Here is a 17,805-nt window from a genome sequence, read left to right as displayed (position 1 = left end):
TGGCACTGCTGAGGTGTTATGGAGGCCCAGGATGCTTCGATAGCGGCCTTAAGCTCATCCAGAGTGTTGGGTCTTGCATCTCTCAACTTTCTCTTCAAAATATCCCAAAGATTCTCTATGGGGTTCAGGTCAGGAGAGTTGGCAGGCCAATTGAGAACAGTAATACCATGGTCAGTAAACCATTTACCAGTGGTTTTGGCACTGTGAGCAGGTGCCAGGTCGTGCTAAAAAAACAAAATCTTCATCTCCAGAAAGCTTTTCAGCAGATGGAAGCATGAAGTGCTCCAAAATCTCCTGATAGCTAGCTGCATTGACCCTGCCCTTGATAAAACACAGTGGACCAACACCAGCAGCTGACATGGCACCCCAGACCATCACTGACTGTGGGTACTTGACACTGGACTTCAGGCATTTTGGCATTTCCTTCTCCCCAGTCTTCCTCCAGACTCTGGCACCTTGATTTCCGAATGACATGCAAAATTTGCTTTCATCCGAAAAAAGTACTTTGGACCACTGAGCAACAGTCCAGTGCTGCTTCTCTGTAGCCCAGGTCAGGCGCTTCTGCCGCTGTTTCTGGTTCAAAAGCACACGCCTGTGCACGGTGGCTCTGGATGTTTCTACTCCAGACTCAGTCCACTGCTTCCGCAGGTCCCCCAAGGTCTGGAATCGGTCCTTCTCCACAATCTTCCTCAGGGTCCGGTCACCTCTTCTCGTTGTGCAGCGTTTTTTGCCACACTTTTTCCTTCCCACAGACTTCCCACTGAGGTGCCTTGATACAGCACTCTGGGAACAGCCTATTCATTCAGAAATTTCTTTCTGTGTCTTACCCTCTCGCTTGAGGGTGTCAATGATGGCCTTCTGGGTTAACCTCTTACCCATGATTGCAGTTTTGAGTAATGAACCAGGCTGGGCGTTTTTAAAAGCCTCAGGAATCTTTTGCAGGTGTTTAGAGTTAATTAGTTGATTCAGATGATTAGGTTAATAGCTCGTTTAGAGAACCTTTTCATGATATGCTAATTTTTTGAGATAGGAATTTTGGGTTTTCATGAGCTGTATGCCAAAATCATCAGTATTAAAACAATAAAAGACCTGAAATATTTCAGTTGGTGTGCAATGAATCTAAAATATATGAAAGTTTAATTTTTATCATTACATTATGGAAAATAATGAACTTTTTCACAATATGCTAATTTTTTGAGAAGGACCTGTAATCTACCCAGCTCTGCAAACAGGATAAATCAAATAAACACTAAAAGATTATATAAGATGTGTGAGTCTAATATATCGTATATACAACATCTTGCACTTGATCATTGCTAGTTTTACAGTTTATCTCAACCGCTTTGGCTTATTTTGTTGAAACAGTCTTCACATTCTCTAAACTGTCAGTATAATTGTCACAACATTTTTGCAGGACATCTCAAATCAATTTCATGTTTGCAAATTATAGTAACACACCCAAAATATTTCATTCATGCTTCAAACTAGTTAGTGGGTCAGTAAATTGGCCAACAAAATGAAAGTTTTTGTCATCTTGTGAGCCATACTGGCCAATATGTTTAGATGTTTTTTTTTTCCACCACAATCAGCAGTCAACCCTGGAAATAGTTCTTATTTATACATTTAAAGGTAGGGTAGCTGATTTTAGAGAGGCTAGCAATAGCAAGCTAGCTTTGAAAGCATAGATCTACATTTAAATTAAAGTTGTAGTAGAAAACTACTAAACAGCAGTTTTCACAATTTTCATCAGTGGATCAACGTGACCTTCAATTATTGTGAAATTTAAAGGTGCTGCAAGTGATTTGTACAGACTCTTGGCGAAGAATAATTCATAATATGGGTAAATCACCTGTGAAAATTTTTCAGTGCTGTTGACAGTTGCACTTTGACATATGTTCTTCCAATATTGCTGTGTTAAAATAATGACACTTGGCCATCATGTAAAATAATTACAGTATATTCTCTTATGCAATTAAAATAACCTTGGTGTGATTTTTTTTTTTTTTTTTTTTTTTTTTTTGAAGAGCAAGTGAACAATCTAAGAATTAATTTCAATAATAAGGGAATATGTCACTGAAATAGGTGTCCTAAGAAAACACGTCAATGTGTGGAATAGAATGCTACCATACACCTCTTATTACTGCAGTATATAGTAGATAAATGTTCTGTATGAATAAAATAAACTGAGCAGTGAGCTATACAACAGATAGTATTGTGTGGAATACTGCATCTCATAATGCAGTACATGCAACTGAACCTTCTAATACATTTCCAGCAAAAAAGAATATACTTTTCAGTATGATATATGAACGGTAAGTATTCAGAATGAATTGGCGAGGCCTAAGTTTTAAAATAAATATATTGTTCAAAAGTCTGAATATTTCAAACAGCCATGATACATACGCCTTCTAGTGGCTATAAGTACAGTAGGTTAACCATAATAATCCTGCATTCTGTTGACGTTGTGTTAGATCTGAAGGTGGCAGTAGAGGTCTGCTTTACTTTCTCATTAAAGCCTTCTGCGGCCTTTCATTGCTATAACATTTATCCGTCCAATATAACTATATGAACACTATAAAGTTTAACTATTTAAGATAATTATTTTTGACTTCCATTTACAAAATTAAACTAAATAATTGAATTTAACAAATAAAAATGGTTTGTTAGTTTTGCTAAAGGAAAAAGTAATCTGATTCTTTTAAACGAATTGACATTTTATAGTATTGCTCATTGTATTTACTTGTATATGAAACAGGATTTCATGTTCAAATGTCAAAATGTCTCTAGATGATTTGGGGATTTATTGTAATACTTAATAAAGAATACGAAGAAGCTTTGTTTTATTATTTCAAGAAAAACACAGATGAATAAGTATACTTTTAAATAATTTGACATGATCTGAATCAGAATGTTATGTATGAATAATAGACAAACCCCAATAGTACTTTAATTTACTACATAATGGCACATTTTAAGGTCTAAAAACATTTGTATTTTAATCAGTGCATAGTAAAGCAATTAATTTAACCAGAAACAGCAAATTCTATTAGTTGATTAGATAGATAAATAGATAGATAGATACCCTACAACCCATATATTGTCTATTTCTCTAGTAATAATAGTCCAGTTCTTCAGTAGTGTTTCTGCGCATGCGCAGCACTCAGACTGAAGCCAGAGAGAGAGAGAGAGAGAGAGAGAGAGAGAGAGAGAGAGAGAGAGAGAGAGAGAGAGAGAGAGAGAGGAGGATTCAAACTTCCGGTGGTGTGTCATGGCGGCGTGGTGGAGTATGCTTGAAGTGAAAAACTAAACCAACCCCCCCCCTCCTCCCTCCACCTCCGTTCTCTTCCTTGATTATTTTGCGGAGCGGTTTAGGGGGTATTTGTCGCATCAGGTGCGAATCGGGAGCTGGAATCGGGATCGCAAAAGTGATTGATAGGAGACATAGCGGCGCGCGCATCCGCCTGAGTATGGCGGCGCACAAGCCCGTGGAATGGGTCCAGGCCATCATTAATCGATTCGACGAACAGGTAAAGAAAACACTGGTGGGGGGATTTGACATTTCAAGGCCAAAAAAGCGAGCATGCAAACGATACATACGCACGCATACGCGTTGTTTATGTTGAAGATGCGAGGCTGGTGGTTTTGGGCTTGCACTGGCCAAATACATTACGTGCATGTTTTCATCCAGGCCTGATGCCAAATATAGCCAAATAAAGCCCAATATTGGGCAGTGGGGTCGTGTTTGATTTGATGAATGTTCAGCTGAGTCGCTCGCGCGCACTGGCTAAATATAAACAAAAGGAATCAGACTCCCTCCGTGCTTGTTGACATACAGCGAGATGAAATTGCATAGCTGAAAAAGCCTACAGGCACCTACAGTCCTGTGCATGCAACCCTGTTTAAAAGACTAATCATGTCACTTTATCATTGCTCTATGTTTTTGAATGATTTCTGAAACTTTAAGACGGCTTTGGATGCAAAATAACGCATCTTCTGAGTCTGAGGAGGCAATGACAGCAAAGGGTTTGTGACAGGCGCCTGTCATAAGTAATTGTTCATGAATTTAATATGATTGTCTGTAGATGCTGTTTCTTAGAGCCTTAAAAGTGCACGCAGCGTTTTTTGCTAATCAAAAGCGTGTCATCTAAAGAAGTTAATAGCAGTTTTGAAGGAAGTTATTATAATGATGCACACTATCATGGTGACATCAGTATTCTGACATTTTATTATACTATTGGAACAAATTAGAGACAGATAAACGTTAACAAAAACATACATAGGTGCACTTTTAATAACTGTCAGTACTAAATAGCTGGGGATTTATGAGCATTTTTTGTTTTTTACTGTTTTGATGTACATGCATCCCTTTGGCCCTGCTGTCACAGCCATAGCGCTTGTTTTTTGTCCATGCCCTTGTTAAAAAGAAATGTGCTTAATTGTATTGAATGTGCATTCGTAGTGTACTTCAAATCTTAAAGGTATATTTTCCAAAACTGTACTTGCATGTGATATAATATTAATGAAACAAAAGTGCACTTAAGTGTGCTTAAAAAAAGTACACTTTCATGTTGTCCCTTAACACACTGAAATACATTTAAAAAAGTGCATTTTGCAGTAATGTGAAATTAAATGTTTTCATTTTAAGTTTTAATTATCTTTTGTTGTGTTGTAAAGAAATAGTTACTTCGATGTGTTGACTAAGATACATGTAAAGTACTAAATTTTAATTTTTCAGTTTTACATTTGCAAAAACTACATTTTAAATGTACCAAAATAGCAATTTCATCATTACAAATATGTAATTATGAATATATTTAAATACTTAACATACAAGCCTCAATAGAAAAAAAAGATACAGTTTTGTTTACTTAAATGCTTGCTTGTACATTAGGCAGTACACGTAAACTAGATTTCAAAGACAATAGATCAAACAAAGTCCAATTTGAAAACACTTTTAAGTTCAACTAATTGCATTTCATATAAATTTAAAGTAAAACATTTTCATTTTCATTGTTTTTGTTTTTTATGGTGTTTTTTTTTTTTTTTTTTTAGCACAGGGGTGTGGTTTTCTTTTTGGTGTTTAGTTTATTTTCTTTTGGTATGGTTTGTGTTGTGGTTTAGGGGCTCATAACAGTTTAATGAAAGTGTGAAAAGGAGTTTATGCTAAGCCGGTTTAGTGCTTTTGAGATCAGAGAGCTTAAGGCACTTGCTTGGTAAAAGCATGATACGTTGACAAGGGAAGCTTCTTGAACTTTTCTTGCTCTGTAGGTTTTCATGACTTGAATGACAGCTGCTCACCACAACTGCAATTACAAGCAGATCATAAGTTGCAGAATTCATGAATGGAAACTACCGGATAACACTAGGATCGATTGTTAAAGCTGATCCTCAGTGATGTGTGGCTTTTTCTTTCTTGCTATAGGCAAGTTCTCAGTGGTGGTTACTGCCTTGTCAGCAGCTGTATGAATGCAAAGAGCACCTTGAAACAATGACCTCACAGATGCCATTGCATGGTCATGGAAAACTAATCTGTCCTCTCTCTGGGGAGAGTTCTGAGTCAGAAATGTGAGGTGATGATACAGTGTTTACATAGATTTTGTTTTCATCTATGAAGATGACTTGAAAAGATTTTTTTCTTTTGGATGATCTTCGAAATTAAGAGAACTTTATTGGTATTGTTAGGTAGTTTCTGATCAGTTATTTTTGTTATAAGAAGCTTAAAAAAAAAAAAATCTGACATGTCTTGACATGGGGCCCAATGTTGTTTGGATTCCAACATACTTCAGAATGTTTTCTTTTGTGTTCTACAGAAGAAAAAAGTCATACAGGTTTAGAATGACATGAGGTTGGTAAATGATAACAAATATTTTCATATTTAGGTGAACTGTCCTTTTAACAATATCCAGGAAAAAGGCTAAATGATCTTTTTTTTGTTCTGCCGTTTTGGAAGGACCCTTCCAACTGATGTGACAGGGGTGTAAAGTCATATTTTTCTTGAATGGTGGCCCGGGAAAGTTTAATTTAAGTGTAATTTTAAAGTTGATTTACATGAAATATTTTTTAATTGTCTTTGTGTTTTAGGTCAGTATATCATCCATTCTCCATAGCACACATGAGTATGGTCGGTTCTGCCAAAGTGCACATAAGGGAAGCGACTGGTCCCTGACCTTTCTGGAATTTTAAACCATTCCTGGGAAACAAAGTACTCACTGTCCGTCGGCATCCTGCATTAAAATGGATGTCAACAGGGCTGGGCTGTGTGTTCTGTGAGAGTGCATGTGTTTTATGAGTAAACAGACAGTGTGTGCGCCGGTTCTTCTCCGGTCTTGAGACTTTCATTTCCAGCCACGCGCTTTTCTCTTAGGGCCACACAGTAGTTGGCCGGAAAGAAGGGGGGAACCTCAGGGTTTCTCAGAGTCTTTCTGAGATGCCGATACACTGGCCATTGCAAGTAGTGACTTGGCGGCCTTGCACCACAAATATAGGCCTACTTAGCTTAAGCAGATTACGAGCTAAGATTTGCTGAAATATCAGATTTAAAAAAGGTTTAATCTTTCTTGGGCACATTTTTGAGTGATACTAATTGTATGTCTCAAAGAAACAGACTATTACTGTCCAGTCTGCTAAACTGTCCAGTTGTTAAATTGGCACCTTTGATGATCTGTTCTTGGGATTTGAATGATTATATTCAGTATAATCACTGTGTGTTTGAAGTGGTTTTGTTGGTGTTTTAAAATGTTAGCAACATTGTGAATATATTGATTATTTTAATAATTATCAAAATAGTTTCTGAGATTAATTTTTCATTTCATTCATTTTTAACTGAATTTTAATTCAGTGGATTTTAATGAATTGATATAATTTGTTTCATCACTTCATCTCTTCAAAAGTTTGGGGCCGATTTTTTTTTGTTTTTTTTGAAATGTGTCTTTTGTTCTCAAAGGGTGTGTTTTTTTTTTATAAAAAAAATAGTCAAAATATAATATTGTGAAATAGGCAAACCTTAAATGGAATAGTTAATCTAAAAAAAAAAAAAAAAAAAAAAAAAATCAAGATTTACTCATTTTGATACTTAATACTTCTGCAAAAATGTATATACAGTAAAATATAAAATATAGATTTGTATAAATGTGAGAAACTATTATTGTTACAAATCTATTAAAATGTGTACAAATATTAACACAGTTAATTTCCATTTTATTATGTATTTTAAAATGTAATTAATTCCTGTGATGGCAATCTTCTGTCTTCAGTGTCACATGATCCTTCAGAAATCATTCTAATATGCTGATTTCTTATTATCAGTGTTAAAAACAATTGAAAACTGATCACTTTTGTTCAGTTTAATGCATCCATGCTTAATAAAAGTATTAAATAATAATTTTTTTTTTTTAGACATCAAACTTTTGAAGAGTTTAACTTTTGAAGAGTTTAACTTTTGAAGAGTCAGATGTTATTTGGAGGTGTGCTTTTTTTTTCTTATCTATTAATTGAATAGAAAGTACAGGAAAGATTGGAAATGATGGTGAGAAGTGGGGAGGACAGGATTGGGATATGTTACAAGTCTGATTTAAACTTATTTTGGCAAATAAGCTCCACAGCTCAATATATTAGAGCAGTTTGTTGGCATTCATGAGTTGTTCACAAGCTGTATAACTTCTTGAAGTCAAAGTTCTTTTGATCCAGAGAGGAGCCATAGTAGTTGGAAACAGTGAAGACCAATTCCTCATCAGGGAATGCTTAGAGGGGGGAGAGGCCTGCACCCACTCACTCCACATATGCTTCAATTAGACGGCCAGGCCATGTGTGCTCTAACACTCCCGCTGCACAGACTTTAACTGCTTGTGTGTGTTGGAGAGAACTAGAGCAGATGTGCTGGCCCGCAGGTGTGCAAGCACAGGGCGGAAGTCTGGAGAGCTGGAGGCGCTTTGTTTTAACACCTAAAGTTTGAGCATTTAGACCCAGGATGGGTGGGTTGGTGCATTAAGTACTTGGATGTTCTCTTTGGAGTGGGTGTGTCAAATTTAAGACTGTTCGACCTCTCGCTCTGCAGTCTGTGCGTCCCACATGTTACAAGCTGTTCTCCACCCAGTGCTTTCAATAAAGCCATAACACAGGCTTTGAAAGCTGGGCCACAGGAATCCAGCGCTCACACCTGTTAACCAGATCTCAACTTCCTTTGATACAACTCTAAATAAAATGGTTATTTTTAAACTTTGGGTTATTTTTTAATGACTGTAGTTTACTTGTACTTTAATTTTTTAAATTGATTTGATTATTATTTACTTGAAATTAATTGAAAACAAATCAGCTGTTGGTCAACTTTAAAAATACACTACCATTCAAAAGACTGAGGTCAGTAAGATTTCTTTTTAAATGAAATTAGTGCTTTTATTCAGCAAGGACACATTAAACATTGATCAAAAGTAAGTTGTAGTATAGACATTTATAATGTCAAAAAAAGATTTGAATTTCAAATAAATGCTGTTTTTTTAAACTTTCTATTCAAAGAATCCAGGAACAAAAAATTTATTATGGTTTTCGCAAAAGCAGCACAACTGTTTCCAACATTCAAAATCATAATCAGACATGTTTCTTGAGCAGCAAATCAGCATATTAGAATGATTTCTTAAGGATCATGGGACACTGAAGACTAGAGAAGTAAATAAACTAATTACATTTTAAAATACTTTAAAATAGAAAACAGTCACACAATATTACTTTTTTACAGTTTTCACATAAAAAAAATTGCCCCCAAACATCACGGTCATGTGTATCATAATTTTTATCAGCCTGCTCTCTAGTCTAGATACTGGCATCAGCTTTTACAAAACATATAGTTTGACTGTTGGTCAAAGCTATGATAGATTTCATTGCATCCTTTGCAGAGTATGATGGTTTCAGTTGCTGTTTTTTTCTCTCTGTCTCTCACTCACAGCTCCCAATTAAAACAGGACAGCAGAGCACCCACTCCAAAGTGAGTACAGAGCACAATAAAGAATGTTTGATCAACATCTCCAAGTACAAATTTGCTCTCGTCATCAACGGTCTGACCAACATACTCAAAAATGTGAACAACATGGTAAGTCCATGTCTATAACATTCATTGCCTTGACTTTGCACAAATAAATCCAAGATGGCAGATAAATGTTTATTTAATTAATTAATTTCTGAAAATATGTAGGCTAAAGCCTGAAAAAAAAAATGAACCATCTTAACAAATATTTGCCTGTGTTGTGTTTTTATGCTTAGAGTGTCACACTGTTAGCTTAGGAACATGGTCATTTCAAACTCTATTGCAATCAATTGAGATAAGTGTCTTCTAGTCTTCTAGTCTAGCCGAGAAGAACCTCTACCTCTCCCAGCTGATTATCCTGGACACACTGGAGAAGTGTTTGGCAGGGGTGAGCAACTTGTCCTATCTCACAGTGAACTTTGTCGCTTGTTTTGACTGTCTTACGTCCTGCCTTTAACAGCATTGTTTCTTGCTGTGGTTTCACCTTTGTTGCTGAATGCAATGCAAAATTGCTTTACAATCACAATTGTTTCATTATTGCCTATCCAATTTCCAGATTTCATAGATTTTATTACAGATTTTTATAGATATTGAAAGTAATTTTTAGGTAAAAATCTAAATGGTTTGGACTATTATAGAATCTTTTTTCTAATCTGATCTTGACCACTATTAGTCTGTTTCTTTTACTATGCTAGGATGTAGAAATAAACTGAATGTGGTGAAACTGGAACTGCTTCATAGCAGCATGGTTATAGAAAATGAATCAACATCTTGGAATCTCAACTATCAAACAAACAGAATAAAGTTTTTAACCATGCCATGGTATAATTGAAATGGTACACTACCATTCAAAGGTTTGGGATCAGTAAAAATTCAAAAGTCACATAAACAGCATTTTTAATGTTACAAAAGTAAATGTTGTTCTTTTGAACTTTTTGTTCATTCAAGAATCCTGAAAAAACACTGAAGACTGGAGCAATGGCTACTGAAAATTCAACTTTGCACAAAAATCACAAAAATAAAATATATTAAAATAGAATTGTAATATATTTAAAAAATAGAAATTAATAATAATATTTAAAAATATTAAAGTTTTGTCCTGTATTTTTGATCAAATAAATGCAGCCTGGATGAGCATAAGAAACTTCTTTGAAAAGCATGAGAAAATCTTACCGACCCCAAACTTTTGAACAGTAGTGTGAAATGACTAGTCATTTCAGTTTGCTAGCTAATTAGTAACATGAGTTTGAATTACTTTATAGGAACATCATAGGGGCAGAGATATTTTCTGGTCTCAAAAAGCAGAAACTGTCCAGAAATGTTTTTTGATTTCTCATGAACTCATGTACTCATGAAAGTCTTAGACACAGAGTCCTGGTAAAACAATTAAATCTTTAGCTTCTGCTCCCAGACAGAGGGCTCTGAACTGGCCCTGTCAGGAGATTATTACATTTGCAGGTGTTTCCTCGTCTTGAGATTGTCTGGATTTTCCTGTATAGATTATTAATTTTCGCTTGCCCAGATTTTACACAGCTGTTCACTGTCGTCTTCTGTTTTTTTCAAAATTCTTTTTATGTCATTGATATGGGGAGGTATACATAAAGAAAAAACATTTTTCTTCCATGATGTTCAGGATTTAATTTGTTCACTAAACAACCTTCAACACAACTAAACACTTTATTCTTTAACTAGTTTTGGTTGTCTTTAATTTTTGCCCTATAGTATATAACTTCCCCTCTGCCATTGTTACACATTTAGGGCTTTTAGATTGACCCAGTATGCGTGCAGTACATTGATCCACTAATGTGTTTGTTCGGTGCTCTGTCATTGGATTTCATTTCTGTTCTCTTCCCCCTTTCCTGCATGCTGCTGATCCTGAAGCACTTTTTACTCGCTGTAGTTTTAGTTTGGTCTTCAGCTTGCAACACAGTAGATGTTATTTAATGTTACAAACACAGTATGGTGCAGCACAGCTTATAAAAAGAGAATAGAAATAATAAAGTATACTGTGTATTTGTGTGCATCATCAGCAACCCAAGGACTGCCTGAGGCTGGATGAGGCCATGTTGGTAAAACAGTTGCTCCCTGAAATCTGCCACTTCCTGCACTCGTACCGTGAGGGCCAGCAACATGCTGCTCAGCTGCGCAGTTCTGCCTCTGCCGTGCTTTTCTCTCTCAGCTGCAACAACTTCAATGCCGTCTTCAGTCGTATCTCCACCAGGTAGCTTTCTAACACACTGGGGGTTCCACAGGGCTTTGTTCTAGGACCTCTTTCATTGTGTGAATCAGCCCCCAAAACACCCCCATAGTAACTAAAAAATCACTTATTTTGCACATTGTAAGCCTAATGCTGGGCTGTTTTACTTGGTTGACTACAAATTTAACAGCTAAAATTATTGACTTTAATGTACCAATGTCTCTTAATAGGTTGCAAGAGCTCACAGTTTGTACAGAGGACACAGTGGATGTCCATGACATTGAGCTCATCCAGTATATCAATGTAGACTGCTCCAAATTAAAGAGACTCCTACAAGGTAAAGCATGCTCTATTTTATAAAGATTTTATTGCCTCCGTATTCTGAAAGTTTATCGTTGATGATGAATTTTATGGGTAGTCTAAAGCTGCACCGTTAAAATCAGAATCAAAATATGGCACAGTGCAAGCATTAAACAACACATAAATGTAAATAAATATGTAGTGTATAAATAATTTTAAATAATTGTATTTAAATAGACATATGGTCTAAAACTGCTTGATAACTTCCTGCATATTCTCTTTAGAAACAGTACTTAAATTCAAATCTTTGAAAAAGCCAGCTCAACTTGCAGTAATCAGCAGTTTGGAAAAGGTATGTATTTTGTAAACAGTACAATAGATTAAAAAAAAGTTTCTTGCTTTAATAATTGTCATCTTATTGAAGGTAATAATAGTAAATTTATCTGATATGTTTGTGTCAGGCTTTCTGGAACTGGGTTGAACACTACCCTGATGAGTTTACTATGCTCTATCAGAGACCCCAGGCCGATATGGCTGGTTAGTGACACCATAACTCATATCCAGACTGACTTTTTTACTAGATTGCTTAATGAAGTCCAAGTTTACATGTGTAAAGATTATACTGTGTGTTTCTGTGTATACAGACTGTGCAGAAAAACTGTTCGACCTGGTGGACAGTTTTGCAGAGAGCGCAAAGAGAAAGGCTGCTGTGTGGCCGCTACAGATCATCCTCCTCATCCTCTGTCCAGAGATCACTCAGAGCATCACCAAAGAAGTAGGGGGGGAGGAGAAAGCTAACAAGGTCAGAGGTCACACAGTGAATTAGACTTCTATTCATGAATATTTTATTTACTACTCCTGTTGTTTCCAAAGTCTTTTATGTTTAGTTGAGCATTGGAATCAATCACAGACATATATTTTATGCATACAAATGTTTTTAGAGACAAACCTAGCTGATTTTTTTTGTCTTCAACAGAAGTCATTTGTGGACAGTCTACGGAAGGCTCTGGGACAACACAGCAGCAGCAGACAGTTGACCGAGAGTGCGGCTGTCGCATGCGTCAAACTCTGCAAAGCCTGCACCTACATCAACTGGGAGGACAATTCTGTCATCTTTCTCCTAGTTCAGTCCATCGTCATGGACCTTAAGGTGAGGAGGACCATTTTTTGAGTAAATAGTTACATAGCAATACATGTCTGAAGGGAATGAAGAACATTTATTCTTGTGTTTCTAGTTTTGTGTAACTTTACTCTCTCTTCTCCCTCAGGGTCTTCTGTTTAACCCTACTAAGCCATTCTCAAGGGGTGCGGGCTGCCAGAGTGCCGATGTGGATTTGATGATTGACTGCTTTGTGTCATGTTATCGTGTCAGTCCTCGTAACAACCAGCATTTTAAGGCAAGCTTGTTTATTAAATCTTAGAGTGTCAAGCATTTTGCAGCATTGTACAACATTATAGCAAATAATAGACAATCACTAACCAAAGATTTAATATTATTACTATCACAGCATACTGAACTAGTCAACATTCATTTCAGGACAAATTTAAAATCATTGCCGTAACCATAATTGACACACACACACACACACACACACACACACACACACACACACACACATAATATGTAGGCTGAAAATTCTGAAATATTGGATTCTTCTTTTTTTTTTTTTTTTTTTTTTTTTTTTTTTATAAATTGATTTCTTTGCTAGGTATGCCTGGCTTCGACTTCTCCTCCTACCTTCCATTTTGTCCTGGTCAACTCCCTGCACAAAATTATCACCAATGTAAGTATGATCTCTGTATGGACATTCACGCAATGCAAAAATATGAAAATTTTATGCATATAATTAATTTTGCAAATGAGAAGCAACTTTAAATAATTGATAGACCAATAATGCAAATAAATTATCTCAGAAAGTGTCAGCATTCTGCATGAGTATTGATGATTGTTCAGGATAAAATGCATTTTGTGATTCTGTAATTTATATACAGGCATGCATAATGTTAATGTTTAGCAGCAAAATCTTATTTTTTACCAGCAATTCATGTCAAATGTGATCAGATTTTTTTTATGGCCATTTACATAGCCCACCAATAATGTTAGTGGATCCATCAGAAAGAATGCCTTCTAGCAACTTCCAACAATGAAACCGCTGCCAGTGTTGCTATAGAAGTGCACTAATTTAGCACTTTATTGCTTATTAATGTCTGTGTAAAGGCAATTCAGAGAATTGTTTCTATACACAATAGAAATGTTAGAAATGTATTGCTGAAAACATGTTACAAAGAGTGTGAAGTATGTAGTACTGAATTGTGGAGTTAGAACGTTAAACAGTTTTTTTTTTACCATTTTTGTGTTCAGGATTTTTTGGGCGGGCCTGAAATCATGTTTTGATGATGCACGATTCCCCTAACACTATAACAACTAGAGCGCATTAGCATCAGTGGTTCAACCGCTCAATAGCAAGTTACTGACATTACTGTTTGCTAGCTAGCTATGCCTTCATCATGTAATTGCATGTATGGCTGTGTAAATCCAATTAAGCTGTTAGAGGCAGCATCTATTCAGGTTGTAGCGATATTTGACAGTTGAGAGAGGCGGCAGCTTTCCTTCGAGTGGGCGTGGTTTCAGCACTGACAGCGGATACGGCCCCAGCATTTGAGAGCAGAGACTACTGCTTTTTTTTTTTTATATCATTCAAATTTGGGTGGGTTGTTAATAACACATTTTTCTGTGGTGTGACAGACTCTGAACACATATTTAATATTGCTTTACATAGATTTTAATGTTTCACATTCATGTTCTTGCTAGTCACACCTGGACTGGTGGCCGAAGATTGACGCCATCTACTGCTACTCAGGAGAACTGCGCACCATGTTTGCAGACACATTGGGTCGAGTGGTTCAGAGCCTCGGTGCCCATCCACCTCTGAGGATGACATCAGTGAGACACACACTAATGCTATACATTGAGCCACATAATCATCCATACAGTTAATGATGTATAGAAAAGCACTGGTCTTGTTTGTTTTTTGTTGTTAAAGTTGCTTCTTTTTTTTTTTTTTTTTTTTTTTTTTTTTTTTTTTTTTGCAGAGTCTGACTTTCAAAGAGAAAATGACTAGTTTAAAGTTCAAGGAGAAGTCCACTGACCTTGACTCACGTTCTCTGCTGCTGGCCCTGGTCAAACTCATCCACGCTGACCCCAAATTAATGCTGCACGTGAGTTTTTGGTGGGAATATGTATGAAATAGTCATTTAGCTTCTGTTAAAATTATGATGAGTTACCTTTTGTATGGCTGTAGAAAGTATTTTAATGTCAGAAAAGTTGAACCTGTCACCTTTGACATCTTGCCTTTTCTGAAAATATGCTCCAATCCAGCAGTGTTTGTTTTCTCTGACTGGTTCCTTTCCTGGATTATCCATATTAGGATTTACCTGTTTGTTTATTTATTTAATTCTTTTTGCTTTTTTAGTTTTTAATTTTTCTGAAACAGACTGGTTCTTTTTCACAGTCTTTCCTTAACATGATTTGATATGAACTGTGATTTGGCCTACAACGGTCTGGCTAAATATCTTAGCTTACCAATAGACTTGTAGTTTAAGGATGATTCTGATCAAATTTAACTCCACTAATTACATTTTCTCACCATCAGAACCCAGGGAAACCCGGTCAAGAGATCCAGAACAGCACAGCTGAGCTCATCAAAGGTCTGGTCCAGCTGGTTCCTCTCAACCACAGTACTGAGCTTTCACAGGAAGCCATGGAGGTAAGACTGTTTGTTTCTTTGAACCTCTTATTTGGTATTGTTAACCAAAAACTAAAACTTAAAAATGTTATAAAAAATTAAAATTAAATATAAGATTCTACTAAAATTACTAAAACTAAAATAAAGCTTAATAGGAATATTAAAACAAAACCTTTTAAAAATGGCAAAAGCACATAAAAAAATACATATATGTATTTATGTATGTATGTATGTATGTATGTATATATATATATATATATATATATGTATATGTATGTGTATATATATGTATGTATGTATGTATGTATGTATATATATATATATATATATATATATATATATATATATACAATGTATGTCACACACACACACACCACACACACACACACATATATATATATACATACATACATACATACATACATACATGCATGCATGCATGCATGCATGCATACATACATACATATTATATATTTTTTTATAAAGACATCTCATTTACTCATTCTTGTATTCTCACCCAGGCACTGTTGGTGTTACATCAGCCAGAAACGATTGAGCTGTGGAACCCTGACGCACCCATTGAGACCTTCTGGGACATCAGGTGGGTATAAAGAGATTGGGTGAGGTTGTTAAGTAGGCAAGTGAAAAGATTATCTGACTATATTGTCCTTACTCCCCTCTCAGCTCCCAGGTCTTATTTCTGATCTGCATGAAGCTGATTGGACATCAGATGATCAACAGTACAGAGATACTGAAGTGGCTCAGGGAGATTCTCATATGTAGAAACAGGTTTCTCCTAAAGAACAAGGTAAACACATATGCTGTCTCAACATGGAACATCTAAATGTATCATAAATTCATTCTGAAATCTGTGAAAATGATCCACTCAGATAAAATGTTCTCATTCATGTCTCGTTGGTGTGCAGGAGTGTGCCACACAGGGCAGTCTCATCTCCATCAGCAGACAGGCTCAGACCAAGCTGGAGGTGTGTCTCTACACCTTCCTGTGGAGCCCTGACGCAGAGGCTGTGCTGGTGGCCATGTCCTGTTTCCGGCATCTCTGTGAGGAGGCGGACATCCGCTGCAGTGTGGACGAGCTGCCTGTGCACACGGTCCTGCCCAACTACAACACCTTTATGGAGCTTGCCTCTGTCAGCAATATGATGGCTACAGGTTAGTGGTACAACAGTCTCTAGATTAGACTGACAGCTTTAAGCTTTAGGGACACTGTATCCCCCCCCAAATTCAGCTAGTGTTGAAAGCCACTGAAGTGAACATGGACTGATTTTGTGGTCTGAGGTTTTGTGAAATGTTTCACCTGGAAAAACTGTAGAATTTCTTTCAAATATAAATCTGAAAAAATCATGTATAGATATTGTAATGTTGTGAGATGTTTAATCTTATTTTATTTGTTTGTTTATCACAGCATTTGATATTGATGTAGCTAAATACATTTATTTTGAATATACAATTCGATAAATTTATTCATGACCATAATTACTAATGTGGTAATATTTTTGTAAATCGGTTAATACCAGTTAATAATGTGGCTAAGTAAATAAATTCATTTATACATTTTTTATTTAGTATTCATGAATACTTATGTGGATTTCTTTATTTATAAAAGAATATATATATATATGTATATATATTTATACATTTTTATATATATATATATATATATATATATGATATATGTGTGTGTGTGTGTGTGTATAATATATGTGTGTGTGTGTGTGTGTGTGTGTGTGTGTGTGTATATATATATATAATATATATTTACTGACATTGTACGTTATACAGTACAGACCAAAACTTTGGAAACATTACTATTTTTAATGTTTTTGAAAGAAGTTTCACAGTACTCATGAAGCCTGCATTTATTTGATCAAAAATACAGACAAAAAATGTAATATTGTGATATATTATTACAATTGAATTTTTTTTTTTAATTTATTATACTTTAAATTATCATTTATTTCTGTGATGCAAAGCTGAATTTTTTAGGATCATTATCACATATCCCTTTAGAAATCATTCTAATATGATGATTCATTATCAAAGTTGGAAACAGTTCTGCTGCTTAATATTTTTTTTCAGAGCATGTGATACTTTTTTTAGGATACCTTTGATGAATAAAAGTAAAAAAAAAAAAAAAAAAAAGAAGCTATGTTTTTAAAAATATAAATATTTTGTAATAACAATATACACTACTGGTCAGTAATTTGGGGTCAGTAATTTTTTTTCTTTTTTTTTAAATAAAATCAATACTTTTATTCAACAAGGATGTGTTAAATTGATAAAAAGTGATAGTAAAGAAAATATATTATTAGAATATATATTATTAGAAATTTTGAATAAATGCCGTTCTTTTTAACCTTTTATTCATCAAATATATTAGACAGCAGAACTGTTTCCAACACTCATAATAAATCAGAATATTAGAATGATTTCTCAATGATCATGTGATAGACTGGATGTTTACATGTGACACTGAAGGCTGGAGTAATGATACTGAAAATTCAGCTTTGCATCACAGGAATAAA

General features: G+C 35.4%; 1 protein-coding gene across 4 annotated transcripts in view; it reads left to right on the top strand.

Moving 5' to 3' along the window:
• Positions 1-3,229: 3,229 nt before the first annotated feature.
• Positions 3,230-17,805, top strand: part of LOC109094618 (neurofibromin) — a 68,909-nt gene continuing 54,333 nt past the window's right edge. For 3 of the 4 annotated variants that reach the window (XM_042771345.1, XM_042771344.1, XM_042771343.1), the window contains exons 1-17: positions 3,231-3,527; positions 8,939-9,082; positions 9,327-9,404; positions 11,047-11,237; positions 11,444-11,550; positions 11,798-11,865; positions 11,975-12,050; positions 12,158-12,315; positions 12,490-12,663; positions 12,782-12,910; positions 13,223-13,297; positions 14,326-14,457; positions 14,607-14,732; positions 15,167-15,280; positions 15,781-15,860; positions 15,944-16,067; positions 16,186-16,432. In XM_042771345.1, coding sequence (XP_042627279.1) covers positions 3,468-3,527; positions 8,939-9,082; positions 9,327-9,404; positions 11,047-11,237; positions 11,444-11,550; positions 11,798-11,865; positions 11,975-12,050; positions 12,158-12,315; positions 12,490-12,663; positions 12,782-12,910; positions 13,223-13,297; positions 14,326-14,457; positions 14,607-14,732; positions 15,167-15,280; positions 15,781-15,860; positions 15,944-16,067; positions 16,186-16,432 — 2,083 coding nt within the window. In that variant the 5' untranslated portion in view covers positions 3,231-3,467. Of the gene's footprint in view, positions 3,528-8,938; positions 9,083-9,326; positions 9,405-11,046; positions 11,238-11,443; positions 11,551-11,797; positions 11,866-11,974; positions 12,051-12,157; positions 12,316-12,489; positions 12,664-12,781; positions 12,911-13,222; positions 13,298-14,325; positions 14,458-14,606; positions 14,733-15,166; positions 15,281-15,780; positions 15,861-15,943; positions 16,068-16,185; positions 16,433-17,805 lie in introns of all 4 variants that reach the window. The other variant, XM_042771342.1, reaches the window with a different exon arrangement.

This window comes from Cyprinus carpio, chromosome A15, assembly GCF_018340385.1.
Source record: "Cyprinus carpio isolate SPL01 chromosome A15, ASM1834038v1, whole genome shotgun sequence".
In the NCBI taxonomy this organism is placed as follows: Eukaryota; Metazoa; Chordata; class Actinopteri; order Cypriniformes; family Cyprinidae; genus Cyprinus; species Cyprinus carpio.
Note: the sequence above shows the minus strand (reverse complement) of the source record. Positions and strands in the feature narration are given on the sequence as shown.